General features: G+C 41.7%; 2 protein-coding genes across 3 annotated transcripts; one reads left to right on the plus strand and one right to left on the minus strand.

Annotated features, from left to right (window-relative positions):
• Positions 1 to 1,091: 1,091 nt before the first annotated feature.
• Positions 1,092 to 2,244, plus strand: LOC306777896 (protein RD3; the record flags this gene model as incomplete). The annotated part of the gene is made up of 2 exons (XM_079269203.1): positions 1,092 to 1,399; positions 1,881 to 2,244. 2 exons carry the CDS (start codon positions 1,092 to 1,094, stop codon positions 2,242 to 2,244), a joined length of 672 nt encoding a protein of 223 aa, XP_079125329.1.
• Positions 2,245 to 3,443: 1,199 nt separating this feature from the next.
• stx5a (syntaxin 5A) lies at positions 3,444 to 9,494 on the minus strand. 2 transcript variants are annotated; one of them, XM_079268484.1, is made up of 12 exons: positions 9,384 to 9,494; positions 8,683 to 8,915; positions 7,816 to 7,886; positions 7,504 to 7,559; positions 7,336 to 7,406; positions 7,102 to 7,218; positions 6,722 to 6,778; positions 6,527 to 6,608; positions 5,457 to 5,543; positions 5,204 to 5,307; positions 4,971 to 5,092; positions 3,444 to 4,797 (listed from the first exon to the last, which is right to left on the minus strand). In XM_079268484.1, exons 2-12 carry the CDS (start codon positions 8,743 to 8,745, stop codon positions 4,638 to 4,640), a joined length of 990 nt encoding a protein of 329 aa, XP_079124610.1. In that variant the 5' UTR covers positions 8,746 to 8,915; positions 9,384 to 9,494; the 3' UTR covers positions 3,444 to 4,637. The 2 variants fall into 2 exon arrangements, with proteins under 2 accessions (XP_079124610.1, XP_079124611.1); XM_079268485.1 differs by lacking the exon at positions 5,457 to 5,543.
• Positions 9,495 to 18,000: the final 8,506 nt, after the last annotated feature.

Here is an 18,000-nt window from a genome sequence, read left to right on the forward strand (position 1 = left end):
TGGTAATTACAGGTGTGCCTGAGGGATTATTGTCTGAGAACTGGGAGACTATTTTGAGACGTACGCTGTGTTATTTTCAAGGATTGAGCTGGGTGTAATGGCAGAGGCATAACAGTTTGAAACCAGAAAGTATACTGGTTAAAAATTCACGCCTGCCCGTAAATACTGTATCTCTGTCAGACACTGTGGAAGTGGTTTACAGTACCTTTGAGCAAAACACTGTCCAGCCCGCTTGTGTGAGTGAGCTGAAATCTTCAGTTTATAGTTTTAAAATTGAAATAAAAAAAACTATTAAAAATAACTGGTTAAAGTTCAATTAAATGAGAGTATCTTGAATAGATACCGGCCCCATGCTATTAAATAAACACCCCACCTAAATTGTCACACACACCATATCAGATGCACGCTCATGTGAGGTAAGCTCCTCTCATCACTCGCTCATTATTAATACAGGATTACATTTATTCTCAATCCAAAACTCACACACAGACAGTCCACGGGGCTCCAGTACACACCCTGTCTGCCAAGGACCGTCAAAGGTAGCAAGGCAGTCAGGTAGCTGTGGAGTCCGAGGAGTTTTACCCTTTTTGAATGTCACAAGCTCATGGAGACCTGCTGTTCATCCGGCTGCTGACAGAGGCTTTACCAGACAACAGGTGGATTTCTGTCCGACAACAGTACACTGTAGCTTCGTTAACCCACTTCCATGACGGTAAGACAAGAATTAAACCTCCATGAGAGCATTTAGGGCAAGAGAAAAACAAGCGATAACATTCTTCATAAGAAGACGTGGTTTGTATTAATCAGCTGTATCAGTTGTTTGCCACTCGCATGATTGTGAGTCCTGTTTTACTTGAACAAACTGTACTGATGATAAGATTTGTCTGGCGTGAAGGTTATACAGTGTTTCTGAGATTTCTGTGTGATTATGGAAGCTCACATTCTCTAAACAACTACAGCAGCCATGATTAAGTCCCCACATCTAATAACACTTGTTTCCAAAATGTAAAAAAAAGTATTCTACAGACTGAGTGCTGAGGATATATAATGGTCTGCAAATGTTAATGACTGTTTCCTTTCTTCTGTCCCAGATGTTTCCTTGGTCAGCTGTTTTCTCCCTTGAGCCCAAAGTGCCCGGCCAGCGCAGCTCTGAGGAGTTGGTAACCAATACTCTGATGTTAGAGCTGGGGGCCATGGTGAAGCGCACTGAACGCATCCGTTTGGAGCGGGCGACGGATGGTCGACAAGGCCGGCGCAGCTCCTCCTCCACAGCTGACGACAGCTGGCTGGCCACCGCCCCGACCCCACAGCCCTACGAGCTGACACCCAACGACCTGCTGGAGCTGCAGGACCTCTGTGTCAAGGTCCCTCCTGCACAGTGTGGCCCTCTGATCGTCAGGTGAGACAGACAGGGAGACACTGAGAGAGTTGGACATAGAAGAAACGAAATGGGCAGAGTAGGCAAGGATACTCTCAGATCCAGACCCATTCTTTCTCAAAGAGATGACTCGACATGATATCCCAACCAGAGCTATTAAACAGTGCACAAACACCTGTTTTTTTGTTGCCGCTTTTGCATTACAAAGGTCTAAAGCTGAAAGGATTAGTCTTTGAATCAATTAGTTCACTTTCATTTTCTATTATTCAATAACACTGTACTGGTTTTATGTCATCAGGGTTCATTTCCTAACAGGGGCGTAGCGAGGGATTCTGCACCCCTTTAAAAAGACTGCAGTGCCCAGCTGGGGGCGGTGGCACCTCCATTATTAAGGCTACAACTGCCTTCTCTTTTGCGTCTGTTTTGTTTTGTCTTGACTGTAGAGTATTATGTAAATGCTTGTGTCATTTAATATCGGGCTGTTCATATAATCCCACTGCAGGTTCAGGAGGCTGGTGTCGCAGATGGAGCCTGAGGTTCACGAGGTCCCCCGGCTGTTTCGCTCAGTGCTCCGCGAGCGCATGGACGAGGTGAACAGAAATGAAGACATGCAGACGCAATATGGCGGCGTCTTTGAGAAGCAGCAGCGCAGCAAGAGCCTGTCTTTTGTTACCTTCCGCTCGGGTCAGCTCTTCAGGGGCAGCAACACGAGAGGCTCCAGGGGGAATCTGGAGCAGCAGGTGGATTGGTCCGACGAGGAAGAGGATGAAGAAGGGGAGGAGGAGGCCATCAAGGCCAGGGCGAGGAAGGGAAGGAGCATGAGCATGCCGGAGATCAGCCTGATGGAGCAGAGTGCCCAGTGGTGAGAGAGTCAGGGGAGAGACAATGCAGAGAGGATGGTGGGAGGGACGTGACCTATAGAGAAGTTCTGATAGGGGGAGACAATGAGGAGTAAGAGGAGGAGGGAAAGCAGAGAGATGGGTCAGCTGAATGTAAATATGGGGAGGAGAGTCTTTTTCTCGTTTCAAATAATTTCTAAAGGAGAAGATAAGTCTATAGAGTAAGGTTAGAATGATTTCTTCACTTTCAGGAAACCCGTCTAATTACTAATGAACTTGAAGTCTCTAATTCATCCCAAAAGCATTACTGTTTTGGGATGTTTTGTAAGATTCTGAAACACGTGATTAGGATTTGTATGTGCTGACAGCAACAAGACAGAGTCTAAAGTCCTGCTAGCATAGATGGAAGTGAAAAATGTTGGAGGAAATGTCAGAAGATCATCAAAGTCATGAGGATACACGTCTGGGGACCATGAATGTCTGCAATCCATCCTTTAGTTGTTGTGATGTAGACATAGTCACACCACAAGCATGGTTAATGACTAAAATGTGCTGCATGGGGTTAGTTGGGTAGAAGCTCTTGCATGGCTGACCTTCACATGCTTCAAGTCTCCTGAAGAACAAAAAGCTGCTGATGAATAATATGTTTTATGAACCGGCCCTTTAAAAAACATGTTACGCAACAGACAGGACAGCGGTTATTTGCAGTAGATTGGCAGTCACAGTTTGGCTCCAGATCACCTGTCGGTCATCGAGTACTCTCATAGTTTATCCATCAAGCAGGAAATAACTAGAATGATCTCGAATCTTTTTTTTATCGCGAATATGATATTTGGGGAAATATACAGTTATTATTTCTAAGCGGTTTAAATGTTTTTTCCCGCACAAAGAGATATATTTTGTTTAGATACAGTACTCTTGCATGTTTGCCCATTTATATCGGTTATGTGGACATTTTATGAGTCTAGAAGCCTTTCTACAAAAGGAGTGAAAGATATAAGGACCTTTATCACTTTGTGGTTGAGAAGGCTAAATATTTATATGTAAATATGTCGGGCCTGTAAATAAATATAAGTACAATATGTCTTTCTGGTGTAAATATGTCACACAAAGCTGCACCTGCTTAGCACGTCTGTTAGCTAATCTTAGCCTCCCAGCGTGGCTAATTATATCACCGCAGACTAATCCTCTAATCCCAAGAAAATCTCAGCCGTGAACGCCAGCACCCCGTTATCATTTTATTAATATGCACTTTCTTATTAATACATCGTTATCACTATTTGCACTTTATACACTGAAGTCAAGGCATTTGGCTAAAAAAAGAACAGACTGGGGGGAAAAAAACAGGAAGAATGTTTTCTTTCTTTTTAAAAAGCTCTGGTCATTTATAGTAACATCCGATACGTTTAGAAAGATTAAGAGGGGAAGCGACTACAGTGGCATCCAAACAGACACTTCCAGGGCATCTGGCTGATTGAGTGACTTCATTAGAGCCTTCACAACCAGCCGAACCCCTTCATAAGCTCTGATGTCAGACCTGGACCCGTCGGGTACTTCACTCATGTGCTAAAATCTTTCCGCAGCACTTCACGTGCAATGTTTAAACTTTTTCAAGCCGCCTGAAGGCCAACAACCAAACCGTTTCATGTGAAACAGTCTCGTGACACATCTTGTGATTTCGTAGAGCTTGTATCTGAATGACACCGGAGGAAGTCCCTTCAGCCGTCTGCAACTGTAACCTCTTGTGCCTTCAGGACACGAAATGCACAATAAGTGTCTTCGTACTGTGTCACAGTTCTATACGCGTACCCATTTGGCAAATAAAGTCTGAAAACATAACAGAATTAAAAATATATATAATTAAGTGGTGAATTGTTGATAAAGACGGGGCACAGCATGCTGTTCAATAATGGGTAAGTAAAGAAGCAAAATGATCTGAGGATGAACTCCAGCTCTGTGGTTTGGCTTTGAAATAATATGATCATTAAGATAATCATAATAATATATGACATGGGGTAAACAAGAAAACCATAGTTAAACAGACAGTTTGCAGAATCAAACCATTAAATTATAGCCATTTTGATTAAATGTTTATGAATAATTGGTCAAAGTACAATACTGAGCAACTTGTTGCTCTCTCTCGCTCTCTCTCTCTCTCTATACAAAGTGGGGATTTAAGATAATTTATTCTTTCATTTGGACAGAATTCGACATCTTCATTCTTCACAGAATTGTCGAATTAAGATCAAGAGTCCGTGGCTTGGGAATAGTCTGTGTTAATCCGAGCGGCTCCCAGGCCTCCATCAAAGTGTCACTTTGAAAGTGAAGTCTGTCCTTCAAATACGTCGTCTTAGTCCAGCTTTAGTTTCACTTCCCCTCATTCCGTGTGCTTTCCCCCCCCTCCTCTTAGCTGCTTCTCTTCAAGCGAAGAAGACAACAAAGATGATGAAGAAGACCACGAGGACGAGAAAGATCTTGATCATCAGCCAGCGGTTGGAGGATACTGACTGGAAGTATTTGAGGATCTCTGTGTGGGCGGACTCCACGTTGAGCTGGGTGTCCTCCACGTTAGCGTCGATCCTGTGAGAGAAGGACGACAGCAGGTTCAGTTGTTAAACAGGTGCTAATTATCTTAATCATACCCTTTCTATCAGATCAGTCGGATCTGGTGATAAATGACAAGTTATATATGTGACTCGGAGTTCCTTTATTATATCTATATATTCCTATACGAGTCCATCGCTCCGTCTAACCTCTGGATGGTCTCCTCTTGCTCCTTGACCATGTGTGCCAGCTGCTGGAATATAGAGCCCAGCTCCACAATGGTGCTCTCGATGTTCTGCATGGTGTCTGCACGGCTCTGGATGTACGAGTCCTGCAACGGCACAGCAAGCAAGATCTCAGAAAAGTGCCACATTACAGCACATGAAACGCACACGTGCCTCTCCGTGTGCCTGACTTTGATGAATATGCACCAACAGTCTACCTGCTCATCAATAAGCTGGAGTTGCAAGGGATTGGTCTGAGAGTCCATATCGATGGCTACGTCGCCCAAACTCCTGGACTCATCCTGCATCAGGACCGAGCTCCCTGAAGGGAGACAACAAGCAAAGCACACACGTGTTGAACAAGATCAGACAGAGATCCTCAGTGGTAGAGGGGGAAAACAGAAAGAACAGCGGGCACAGACAGCAGCTAGTTTATACCCGCTGGGAGAGTCAAGCGTTCCCGGGAAATACCTTTTAAATTTGAGGTTGTATTGCCCCGGTAACCATTGCGCGGCTCACGAGCTGCATGCGGCTCCTGGGCCCCTTTTTTGCGGCTCCCTAAAATAGTTTTTAATTTTTGCATTATAGATGACCAAATACAATAATGAATCATTCACAATGACTTTGATCAGTTCCCAATCACAACAGCTCAAAATCTTTCTGTACATCTGTACATACAGTCAGGTTGTATTTAAATTAACTGGTAATTATGAGCAAATCTGCCTCCACAAGTGTTCCAAAGATGTAAACATTTAAAGTCAAGTACCTGTTTCTGGCAACCACTTTAATCATCATAGTATAATATGTATCATTTAAAAGGTTACGGCTGGACTGTTATACTCTAATGTCTGCTAATTACAGCGATAATAATAGTCAAACTAATTCAATTAGTTGTTGGTTATTTCGAATATATTTCAAAATAAAAATAAAATATTAAACATTTTTAATTCACACATCAATTCGTTCCCTAGACTTTATTGTAGGATATCGACAGTGAGCACAATGTTTGAGGTTTTTACCAAAAACGCTGAAATAAAGCTTGTTCATAAACATTTCACTGGCAGTGTAAACGCCCCCAGAGGAAGCATCTGAGCTCGCTAAAGGACAACATTTGTTTTAAAAAATGGTAAACTGAGCAGGAGCCAGACATGACGATTATTGCCTCTGAGCCAAAACAATAAAAAGGTGTGTTCAATCTATTACTCTTTTTGTTAGATGAAGAGGTTATAATAGGATGTAATTTGTGCTCCATGTTAAGGTTACACCAGTTAGTAAGAAACGTTTACCTTTCACCCTCGTCTGTGCTTTAAGAGATTATGTTTAGATTTGAATGCGCTGCATTTAGTGTTTAATCAGCACAAAATGTGGCTGAGGCTAAACTTTTCCCACAAACAATAATCAGTAAAGCGTGAACACGGCCCTTTATGAAGCTGCAACATCATGCTGTGTTGACCTGTTGGTGCCGTTACTTTACTGCGAGACAATAGGAACAATCCTAGTGAGCGACAACAAGTGTGAAGCTAAGACATGGACGGACTCACTGAAGTTGTTGGCCATCAGAGGAGAAGACGAGACCGGGGGCTGTGAGAACTGCTCTCTCCTGCTGCGCTGCTGCTTCAGGTTCTGCAGGAAAAAGGGACAAATGATGGAGGAGGTAAACATGACGGTACCGGATTCAAACATCGTTAGTATCGTCTGCCTTGATAAATGATAGACGTAAGACAAACATCTCTCACCTCTGTTCTGACTTCTAGGACTGACTTGAAGTCATTGGACATTGAAGCCAGTTTGGACTGTAGACAACAACAGATAGAGCAGAGTTAAACAAAGTGCAGCTGAATTCATCTGTGAACAAGAATTCTAAAAACATTTTCTGATGCCATTTTATACGAGACACAACACTATTTATACTAACATTTTATTAAAAGTATCCACTTTCCTCTATTTAATTGTGTATGAACAAAAGCACATGATTAAAAGGTTCAAGAAAAAAAAAACACACACAAAAATGTTGATAATCAAGAATATTTTAAATAAATAAAAACATTGGCTGTAAAAGGCCACTTGGACTCGATGCACAGACAATATAGTGTGAATTGGACCGTATTGAATTTACCTGTAATGACACCACTATGGTGTTGGAGTGGGTTTGGATGTGTCGGCCACCTGGAGCTACGCGGGACCTCACCAAGTCCTGCAGCTGTGCAATCTGTTTGTTTAGACTGTTGATGTCCTAAAAACACCAGAGATAGAAAACCGGGTGTATAGTTTTACAAGATAACAGATAATATATAAACAACGCACATGTTTGCAAAACCACATCTCATGGGAATATAACAATTCAACTCACTTGTTTAATGATGTACGTTAGCTCCTCGATCTCCACGGCCTTGTCGTCAAACAGAGATTTTCTTTTTGCCACTAAAACGTTATAAGAACAGCATTTAGAATCAGCACTTAACAATATGACACCAAAATAGATGCTAAACGCTAAAATAACATTAAAAGGAAGACTTACAAATAGTGAGCTTTTCCAGTTTGGCAAATGTGTTGCTCAAGTCTTTTCCAATCCTCCTACAAGGAAACAAACAAATAAAAATGTAGCTTTCTTTGTCATGCACATACTAAAAGGAGTACTCCAACAAGTTGTTATTTAATACGCATCTTTGCATTCCTACAGGAAAGAAGATTATATCAATTTTATCTCTGTGTCTATAAAATAAGGCATATAAATAAGGCAACACCCAAAACCACATAAAAGAACAAGAACATTGAGCAAACATGTACGAGCTGGTGATACACGTGAGAAGACAGACTATGAGGAACTTACTTGGCCATAACTGTGAAGTCACTGCGCTGCCTGAGCGCGCTGAGCATCGGTTTACTGGGCTGGACTCCATTCTGTCAGGAGACGTAGAGAGCGAGAGAAACATTAAAACAAGAGGCTGAGCAGTAACTGTGAAAACATGGCTACAGAAATCCCCAACATTGATTTAAGAGTAATCAATTGATCAAGTGACAGGGAATAAACCAACATGTTTACAGTGTCGCCGGGTAACTTCTGGTTAAAGTCCATCTGACACTGGATTATTGAGGATGATGGTGACGTTTAAGGATTTAAAATACATAAATTGGCCAATATCACCATTTTGACAAATAACATAAACAAGCAAGTTTAATAAGGATCCTCTTGGACAAATAACTGTGACCACCATATGCACGGAGTGTAACATTCAGTTCTCTCTGATAAACAGACTGAGGCTACCCCAAACACATCTCTGGCATTCCTATACTGCAACTCCTTGTTTTACATCAGCCAACACAGACATCGGTACCTCTGTGATAACTAAGATCTGCTAATACATTGGCACAGCTGGTTGATTTCCTTTCATGGCTATTTTAGAGATTGGAAATCATATATTGTCACCACTTCGGGATTTACAGTAAAAACACGACTGAAAGAAGACAACAACACCACCTACGTGTGCTTCACTTGACCCAACGAGACTATAGCGATAAGGAACAAAAACTAGACACAGAGAGAGAAGTAAACAAGGAACCAAAAGCAAAAGTCACCAAACACAAATTCATCTGAGAGACTAAAAACTACACATCACATCAGCGTAATTGTGATTTACATATTGGGACTAATTTTACACGAAGTGATCCGTGTTGGTGCTGCGATGAGTCAACGTACCGGTCTTCCCTGGAGGGATTTACAGGCCGACTGGAACTCGAGGGTCCGGTCACGGCACGTCATCTTGCCGCCGGCAAAGGGTCACCAGCCGGCTCTAGAGAGCAGAAACCACCCGGCACTACCGGGTCACCTTTTTCTTCTTCTGGTCCGGTGTGATGAATAAATATCGGAAGACCTCCCAAAAACTCACATCCAAGGCGGGGTTTCCTTCATGGGCATATGTACACACATGTCTGCAGTGACGGGAACAGACGTGTCACGACAACTTGTTAGCAGACAGTTTGAAATGTAACTGATAAATAAACACAATTGTGATGTTACGTTAGATAGTCGGTACTGTTAACGTTAGCTAACAGCAGGGTTCTCTGACACTAACAAATAAGAGACCGACTAAATCACAATAAACAGACAGTGTATAACTGCCACAGCTCACAAGTAAAGCCACAGGTGAGCTAAACACATATATCACGAGGTAACAATGCTTGTCTGGACCGGCTCTGTGTGGGTAAAGGCCGTCCATCACGACACACAGCTGATCACGGCCTGACCCGGCTAACACACAAGCTAACTGTTAGCTTCAGAGAGCTAACCGGACTTCCCGTGCGGTCTCTCCTACTCTACCTTTGTTAAATTCGACCTAAACTAACCACGTGAGGTTAAATCGTATTTAAACGACACCAAAACGATCAGTTCCTACTTACTTGAATCGATATTACATCATATTTCGGGAGCACCGCGACGTTTCTGGTTCAAACTAATCAACACCCAGGAGTTAAAGTTCCGATCCGGGTAGTTTCCGGCACTGACGTCACTGCCACGTCGACTTTACCGAGGCAGAAAATCCCTGTTGGTGCAACACTTCACCACCAGGGGGCGCCACAACTCCTGTTTGGAGTTTAGTTTCGTCCCATAGTGTATACATTATTTAGTTTATATATATAAATTAAGCGAAGGAGGACAGTACATCAAAAACAACTACAAAATGTCAAAATAAAGAATACAAGAGAATACAGGAGCCCAGGTGAATATAGGGGATATCCTATTAGCATCAAACCAATGAAATAAATAGCCAACCTAAATTATCATCAATAAAATAAAGGACTCCAAGTCAAACAACACTTTCAAGACTTAAATTTGCCACTTTTGTTGTGATGGTGGCCTATTTTTTTATTGTGCAGTGATATCTTATTTTAAATCCGAGAACCCAGTGGAAGAAATAGTAGCTATAGGCCCATAGTAACCCTCATTCCTGCACAGAGAGGGTCCCTGTAACACAATGTCTAAGCGCAGTGTAAACTGAAATAATTAAGGTCTTGAAACACAGACACGGAGTCTCAAGATCAGGTTCTAACCCTCCTAATGGTCGTTATAATGCCAGTTTAGTGTGCTTAAGAAGTACATTTCCTGTATTCCCAAACAAAGCAACAATCACTTGCTAAACAGTTGACTTTCATCTGAAGCTTTGCAGTCTTTGGGGTTTTGGGGTCTGGGGCCGTGGATCCAGCCTTGCCAGTATACAAAACCTCAAAGAACAAGTATCCATGTTGGTATTTGACAATTGGCAAACACAAGTTGGCAACACTAGAAGTTGTATAGTTTCGGTTGGTTCATTTGTCAGCTTCTTTCCTCACCTCCAAACACTCATCTCTAAATAAACATCTTCGGTCTTCTGTCATCTCCAGAGTTAAGTGGGAGATGAAATATCATCCACAGGATGAATAAAAACTTTATTTGCTAAATTTGTTTCAGTATACAAGGAATTTGACTCCAGTTTTCACGAGTTGACAGTTATCCACATTGTCTCCAGAACACATATAGATTTAGCCTTTGATTCAGTACCAACACTAAAGAAAAGACCACATTACTACGACATTAAACATATCTAAGTTTATTTATATGGTGAAATGAAGGCTATACATTAAAACTTTTGTTGTGTGTAAAAGGTACTCCGCACAATCCTAATACCGTTAAGAGAAACAAATACATTATTACTAACTAAAAAAGAACCATGCATTACATTCCAATAGTATTGATGATTGCTTTTCTAAATTCATTCATCTGAAAAGCATGCAATGCATTATTTTGTCTAATCAGGATTTACCTTTCTCAGACGGTAGGTTTGAGCATCATCCACTACAAGAGATGTTGGAGCCTAATGGTGGAACAAACAATGAACAGTAATACTGTATGCTATTAAACCTAAATTATTAACAGAGAAACATATAAGTGCACTCATAGAATAAGAGGAACACAATTATCAATTGTTCACTTCAGGCTGATGCCTGCTGAAACCAAAACATGATCATTAGTCATTGGTGATGTTATGCTGATGTAGAACTGAACCTTTGAGTTTTTTGAGAGGGAGCAGAGGAGGAATGAACAGACGGACAGACAGAGGATGTGATTGGTTGCTGGCTCAGGTGTGTCGACCTGCAGATACGGTATGGACAGAGAGATAACATCCAGCAGGCTCTCTGATCTCCTCTGACTCCTACGGGTACCCGCATCCTCCGCCTCACAGGCTCCAGCACGACCAGACCACAACTATGCCTTCGCCTCTTTACCTGCTAGACCCCCAACCACAAAATCCCTCCACCCGCCCCCTATGCCCTGCACCATTCATCTACGCTCCCTTTCACCTTTTATACCTCCCTATAATCCACCATACTTATCTCTTCCTCTGAGACACCTACCTCTATGCTTTCACACATATTTGATCTCTTTGCTGAACAGGACACAAAAGAACAGTTTCTCATTTTTATCTCTTTTCTTTATACCTTCAATTGTTAAGGTAAATCTCATTTCATCATATATTGTTCATATTTTTATCTATGCTGTGGCTCTATGAATGACTATGTCGGTTGGTTGGGCGGTCCACTACATGCCATGAAACGTTGTACAGACATTCATGTTCCCCAGAGGATGAACCCTGCTGACTTTGGTGATCCTCTGACATTTCCTCTAGCGTCACTATGAGGTTTGTGGATTTGAGTAAAATGTTTCAACAACTATTGGATGGGTTGCCATGAAATTGGGTACACACACACACACACACACACACACACACACACACACACACACACACACACACACACACACACACACACACACACACACACACACACATTCCCCTCAGAATGATTAGTAATAATTTCCATCTAATACTTTATCACTAAAAACCTGCAAAACGAATGGCATTCCCACCAGCCTCCGCTGTACTGTGTGTTTAGCAGGCTTACATGCTAGACTATGATTGTGAACATGGTACACATCATGCCTGCTAAACGTTGGCTTCTTAACATTGTCATCATGAGCATGCAGCATGTTTAAACCATTTGTTGTCTTATTTTTTCATACTCTAAATTCCTACATTTATGTCATGAATGTTGCACAACACGCTTTGGCAAAACTAGACTTAATTATGTTCATAACAGAGCAAAACTATTGGATTTCTTTGTGACTTTTCAGATACTTGTTTCCCATGTAGTAACAGGAGCCGTAAATCTTCTATCAAGGTTGATGTCCTTCAGTGGACTGTGACAGACGAGGCCGGTGGATCCATGTTTCTGTTGCAGATAACACCGTTTGTTTACTTTGTAAAAAAAAACTAAAAAGTTCTTTGTATTCACAAGAGATGCTAAAAAACACTGGCTTTCCTGTCAGTGCAACAGAAACCTGTGATCACACACATGATTCGTCTTTGCACTGCACATATTATCTTTTATCGTCTTTGCACTGCACATATTATCTTTTATCTCTGTCTCTCTCACGCACACACACACACACACACGCACACACACACACACACACACACACACACGCACACACACACAGGGGTGCTGATATCATCTAACAAAACACACTTGCAGGCCAGATAGCGTCCAGTACCTGCTTCAACACAGCTGCTGCTACAAAAGCAGGGAGGACACCGTGGCTGGAGTTATTAGAAAAAACATGGCTCTGAACGCAGAGAGAGCAAGGTGGAAAAATACAGGAAGTCCTGATACAAGTGCAAAGACTGAGTGGTGCAGAGGGAGCTGGATGAAGTGAAGGGATGGAGGGAGGCAGACATGTGAGCTACTGGTTGAATACAAACATAGAAAGTCAAATGAATGCATGAAATGTATGAGAACGTAATGATAAATGGTCAAAGACCCACATGACAGTCTGTGCAGCGTTTCTGCCTCTCCATTTGTATTCACCCGGAATGACTAACCCATTTTTATTCACCCGGACGATGATATTTTTGGGCTTTGGACATGTGCAGAGCTTTAAAAAGCAGATTTTGGAGTAAAGGCATATTTTTTGTATCATGATGGATGACTCACTGTGTCCTTTTCTCTCTCTCTCTCTCTCTCTCTCTCTCTCTCTCTCTCTCTCTCTCTCTCTCTCTCTCTCTCTCTCTCTCTCTCTCTCTCTCTCTCTGTCTCCCTAATCTTGCAGCTATATTTAGTACTGGCATGATGCCCTTCCAGACAGATAGGTTGGCAGCAGCATTTAGCTCCTCTTTCCTCTCCTCTCCTCTTTCATCCTTTCCTCTCATCTTCACACTCTCTAAAGAGTAACAAGGGCCAAATTAAACGGCTAATATAGATGCCATCAATCATTATAATACGATAATACTGTCATGAAGCTTATCAATTTATCGGGAATACAAATAGGCATAGGCATTAACATATCACCCGTCCATCGGTCTAAAGTCTGCTCTGTAACGTGAGATGATAATTTGGGGGGAAAAAAGGACTGAACATCATATTGCCAGCCACTTTCGTCATCATCATCGTCATATCCATCACAATCCATGCCAGGGGGATAAAAGCCACAGTGCACAGAATACACAGGCACAATCTTAATCTCCCAGACTCTGTATCTCTCACAGAAACACAGATCACACTGAAACTTTTGTTGAGCATCGAACATTATGGCCACACTTGGCAATTTGGGGTAACTGCTGAAAATACGATAACAAATAGCAAAAGTAGAGACTGAAACGACTCAGTTTCACCGAAATCTCTCTCTGAAGTTTGCTGACGTCATTAGCGCCATAACCTTCTGGTCATACCTGCCATACCCTGAGTGTAATAAACTTAGCAATTTCTGCTTACGGTGTTTCTGGAAAGGGAAAATGTGGTTATTTCGTCTTTTTAAAAATCACATATTCTCGTTTTAAGTAAAAGAAGTAACACCATGATGTAAAAAGAACCAGAACAAAAAAACAAAACATTTTGATGCAGCAGAATGAATGCAAGTGTTGAAACATGATACATTACTATATATTATTACACTATTACTGGTGCATCAAGCTACTTTCTGATTTTGTAGCTGGCTTTGGGAGCTGCTTTACATACTGTTGGGTTGCTTTAATCTACAGAAATAAATATATTGTATTTGTGAGTATGATACTGGATGGACGTACTCCAGGTGTTATGCAATGCTGTCACATGATATACATTATTTTATGTGAGCTGGGTTTCAGCGTTTGTTTTACTACATGTTTTATCTATTTTATCCTGATTTATGTATGTGTGAGCCCATGTTTCACCTGGCTGCAAGACACATTTAAAGTTAAATTTAACTTGAACTGGTCACGTGTTTTGTTTGTAAAATCTTAATTTGCAAAGTAACGAGCAGCAATAGCTCTCAAATGAATAAAAAGTACAACATTTGGCTCTGAAATGTAGTGGAGTAGAAGTATCAAGTAAGTTCAAGTGACTCATAACTGTCCTTGAGTCGATGAACTTTTGTGTAGGACTGCACACCTTTGTACTCGAGCAGCTTCTGACTCAGCAGTATGACGGAGGGGAGGAGAGGGAACAATATTATGTCTCATAACACCACGACACATCACACACGCACACTTTCTCTGGACCCAACTGCCAGGGTGTCACTGTAATCAAAAGTGTCTGTTTACCTTTCATTGTCGTCAAAGGAGAGATTAAAACAAAGAGATGGGGGAGATGACGTCAGAGCAGATTAGAGTGGCTAAACAGTGACGGGAAGAAAACAAGAGGTTTATACGAAAAATAAGACATTTCCTTTAATAACAATGTAACATCACGGTTGTATCCTGGTATCATTTTCAATATATCTGACGATGTAGTATAGACTTTTATGTGGACATTGAATTAATTAATTGGCATTTATGTACTAATACAACATAAGACTGCATTGTTTTCTACAAAGACATCATAATAGGGCACAAATGGTGTAGCAGCAAAAAAAGAGTGTTTTCTTTACACATAGCTACAGTAGTACAATGTATTGGCAGCGAAGAGATTCATTGCAAGGTATAGCTAAAATGAAGTTACAAATACATCTCTAAAGTATGCACTATGTCATACACACGGTCAGGTTAGAGATTATAAAATGTTATATAGTTTAGCGAGGGGTCTCTATAGGCTAAGACACTGGAGGCTAGAACAGGGCTACCTTTACAGTACAATGTAGCACAACGGTGCAGATACAAAGCACACTGATGTTTGATACTGACACAGGATCAGGACATTTGAGTAGGATATTAATATGTCCAAGTTGTACATCTTAAAGAGTTGCGACGTTGAAGTGATGGGAGGCAACAACAGATACTAATGCTTTGTGTTTTTTAAGATCATGTTTTGGGGGCATTTTCTTTCTTTATTAGCTGAGGGGGGAGAGAGAGGAGGCGACATGCAGCGAATGGTCGTGAGTTGGATTCAAACCCGGACTCAGCCTGAGTACATGGGACGCCTGGTCTCCCAATACTATTGCTCTCTGAATGGAATTTGCTGTTGTTGCTTTTATTGTTCAGAATTTGTCCTTTGAAATTGGAAAATTTGGGAACAGGAAGTAACAACCGGAGCCCCAGAGATCTCAGCGCCACAACTCTTTTAGGTGGAATGTCTTTGATACGTCGTACATGTCTGCATGAGTGGAGCTTTTCAATCTGAGTCCATTTGCTCTTTCAGTTGTTGTTTTTTTCAGTGGACTAATGTAAAGTATGTGCTTTACAATCTGAAACACAAGTGCAATCTGTACTGAGCTTCAGGGACTCTTAGGTTCCCCAAAACATTTGTCCACAAAATGCAACATTGTCAAGAAATGAAATTGAGGCTAGCTGTTTCCCCTGTTTCCAGTCTTTATGCTAAGCTAACTGATTGCTGGCTCCAGCTTCATATTGTACAGACTTGAGTGTGGTGCCAATCTTCTTATCATACTCCAAGCATGAAAGGGAATGAGTGTATTTTCTGAAATGCCAAACTTCTCGTTCAAAGCAAAGACATCGACACCAGTGGTTTGAGGCTACAAACCTTCTCCTGTTCCACATTATCACACAGTGTCTGGTCTGTACTCAGAGGACCAGTTCAGCTCTCCTCATATGAAAAATGCTTCCCATCTGATTATTAAGACGCACACATAAAACTCCTATAGGTTCCTCTAAACCAGTGACTATCATTACAGATCTGCTGCAGCTCCACATATCTACATTAGACTGTGCTTATTGCTAAGTGTAAATAAAAACATTATTATCTCAAAAGAGGTCTGAAATAACACAAGAGAAAGTAACAACAAGGCTCTAATACTTGGTCATTAATATGTTGTGATATAGAGGTAGTGATTGAAGCATTGATTGATAGGAATAACAAACACTGAACAATGGACTCAAGCGTGGAAAAATCATCTCATCTCAGGAGAGCATAAATACAGAGCTTATCCCACCAGTTCTTTAGCTCAAGGCTGACACACCAATAATTCAGCCTCTGGACTGTTTTAATCAGCAGGATCGTAAAAGTCATGGGCAGAGTACAGACATTAATTATGGCATTTCAAAGCTACTGTTTGTCATGAAGATAAGACGTCACTGGTAAAATGTTCTCAGTAAAATTTAGCACGGGACAAAGGGTCTGAATGAGTGTCAAAAGATGGGTTTAAACTCCATGACCCGTCATAATGGGTCCTCTGAGCTCTGGCCAATCACGCTGGCTGACAAGCTGCTCAACAACCTCGTCCTTTCTGAAACCGCCACAGTCAAAATCATCGTTCCCACCCAACGGCCAAGCAGTCATGAACTAACACGGAGTTAAACCGTGCGATTCGGTCAGAATACAAACAAGTTATGTTCCAAATGAATAATACTCTTCCCATCCCGGCTCGCACATGCAACAAAAACAGCCATGTTTTCATTCAACGGCTATTTGCTTGGTTTCTATGTGCTGCGGACAACACCGCCCCGCTGATTGCTTGAATTACACATTATAATGTATATCGTCTCCCATTTGTGGCCTGTGTGAGCCGTGTCTGTTTAAGTTCTATACATTTGGGTATCGGTTTAAATGCTGACTGTATACATCGACGGCCACCCAGCGTGACTCTTGATGCAGACGGATTAAAGATGAACAAACAAAACAAAGACTCACATTCTACAATAGAGCATTTTCAATCAACTTGACAGAATTATAATAAAATATAAAACAGAGGCATATAATACAATATCAAATGAAGACTTTGCAGTAAATTGCAAACACAAACAACTAGCATATGTATATTTGCACACTTGGTGTGGCACAAACAAATGCTTATGGCTACCTGCATTCATTTCACATTGCATGTGTGTGTGAATATGAATATGTATATGTGTGCCTGCTATAGCACAGAGTGAATGAGGCTGTGTGTGTGTCTGCATCTGCAGTGTCGTCTGTGTTCCTTGTATTATAAGTGTGAATGTTTGTGTGTGAAGCCGTGGACAGCCGCCAGCCCTCATTATTGTCATTCTCCTCACTGCCTAAAAGAGAGGCAAAGAGAGGCAAAGCGGCTGCTTTCAATCCGGGAGCCGAGGGAAGATGGAGACAAAAGACCCAAATTAAACAAATGCCGGAAAGCGGCTTGGAGAGCCAGCCCGTGGTCATACGCTTTGAATGGGGGAGAACGGCTGCAGCGATATCCCATCTGGGTCTTTCAGTGTTGAGACCACACAGATACTCTCCATCCCAGCATTCAGCTCAACTATAGGTCCACGCACACTGGGGTGCCAGTTCATGTGCATGTCCTATGTCCTTCTGGTATGTCTGAATGTGTTGCTGTCCTTTGTCAAATCCTCAAAACAGAAATTGGCCTTGACTTCAGCCTGGAATCCATCTCAATAAAATCACAACTTCCACTGAAGTGTCATTACGTAGGACTCTTGCGTATGGCCAATCGACTTCATATCCATTGTTCTTTGTATAATCAGTCAAGTTCCCACTGCTCTCTTGTATCATAAGTTGAGACCTAAAGAACCTCCAAACCACAGCGGATCAGGAGCTCGTGTGATTGTGTCCACCGAGACAGAATTTGTCCGAAATC

The sequence above is a fragment of the Melanostigma gelatinosum genome (assembly GCF_949748355.1).
Source record: "Melanostigma gelatinosum genome assembly, chromosome: 5".
NCBI lineage: Eukaryota > Metazoa > Chordata > Actinopteri > Perciformes > Zoarcidae > Melanostigma > Melanostigma gelatinosum.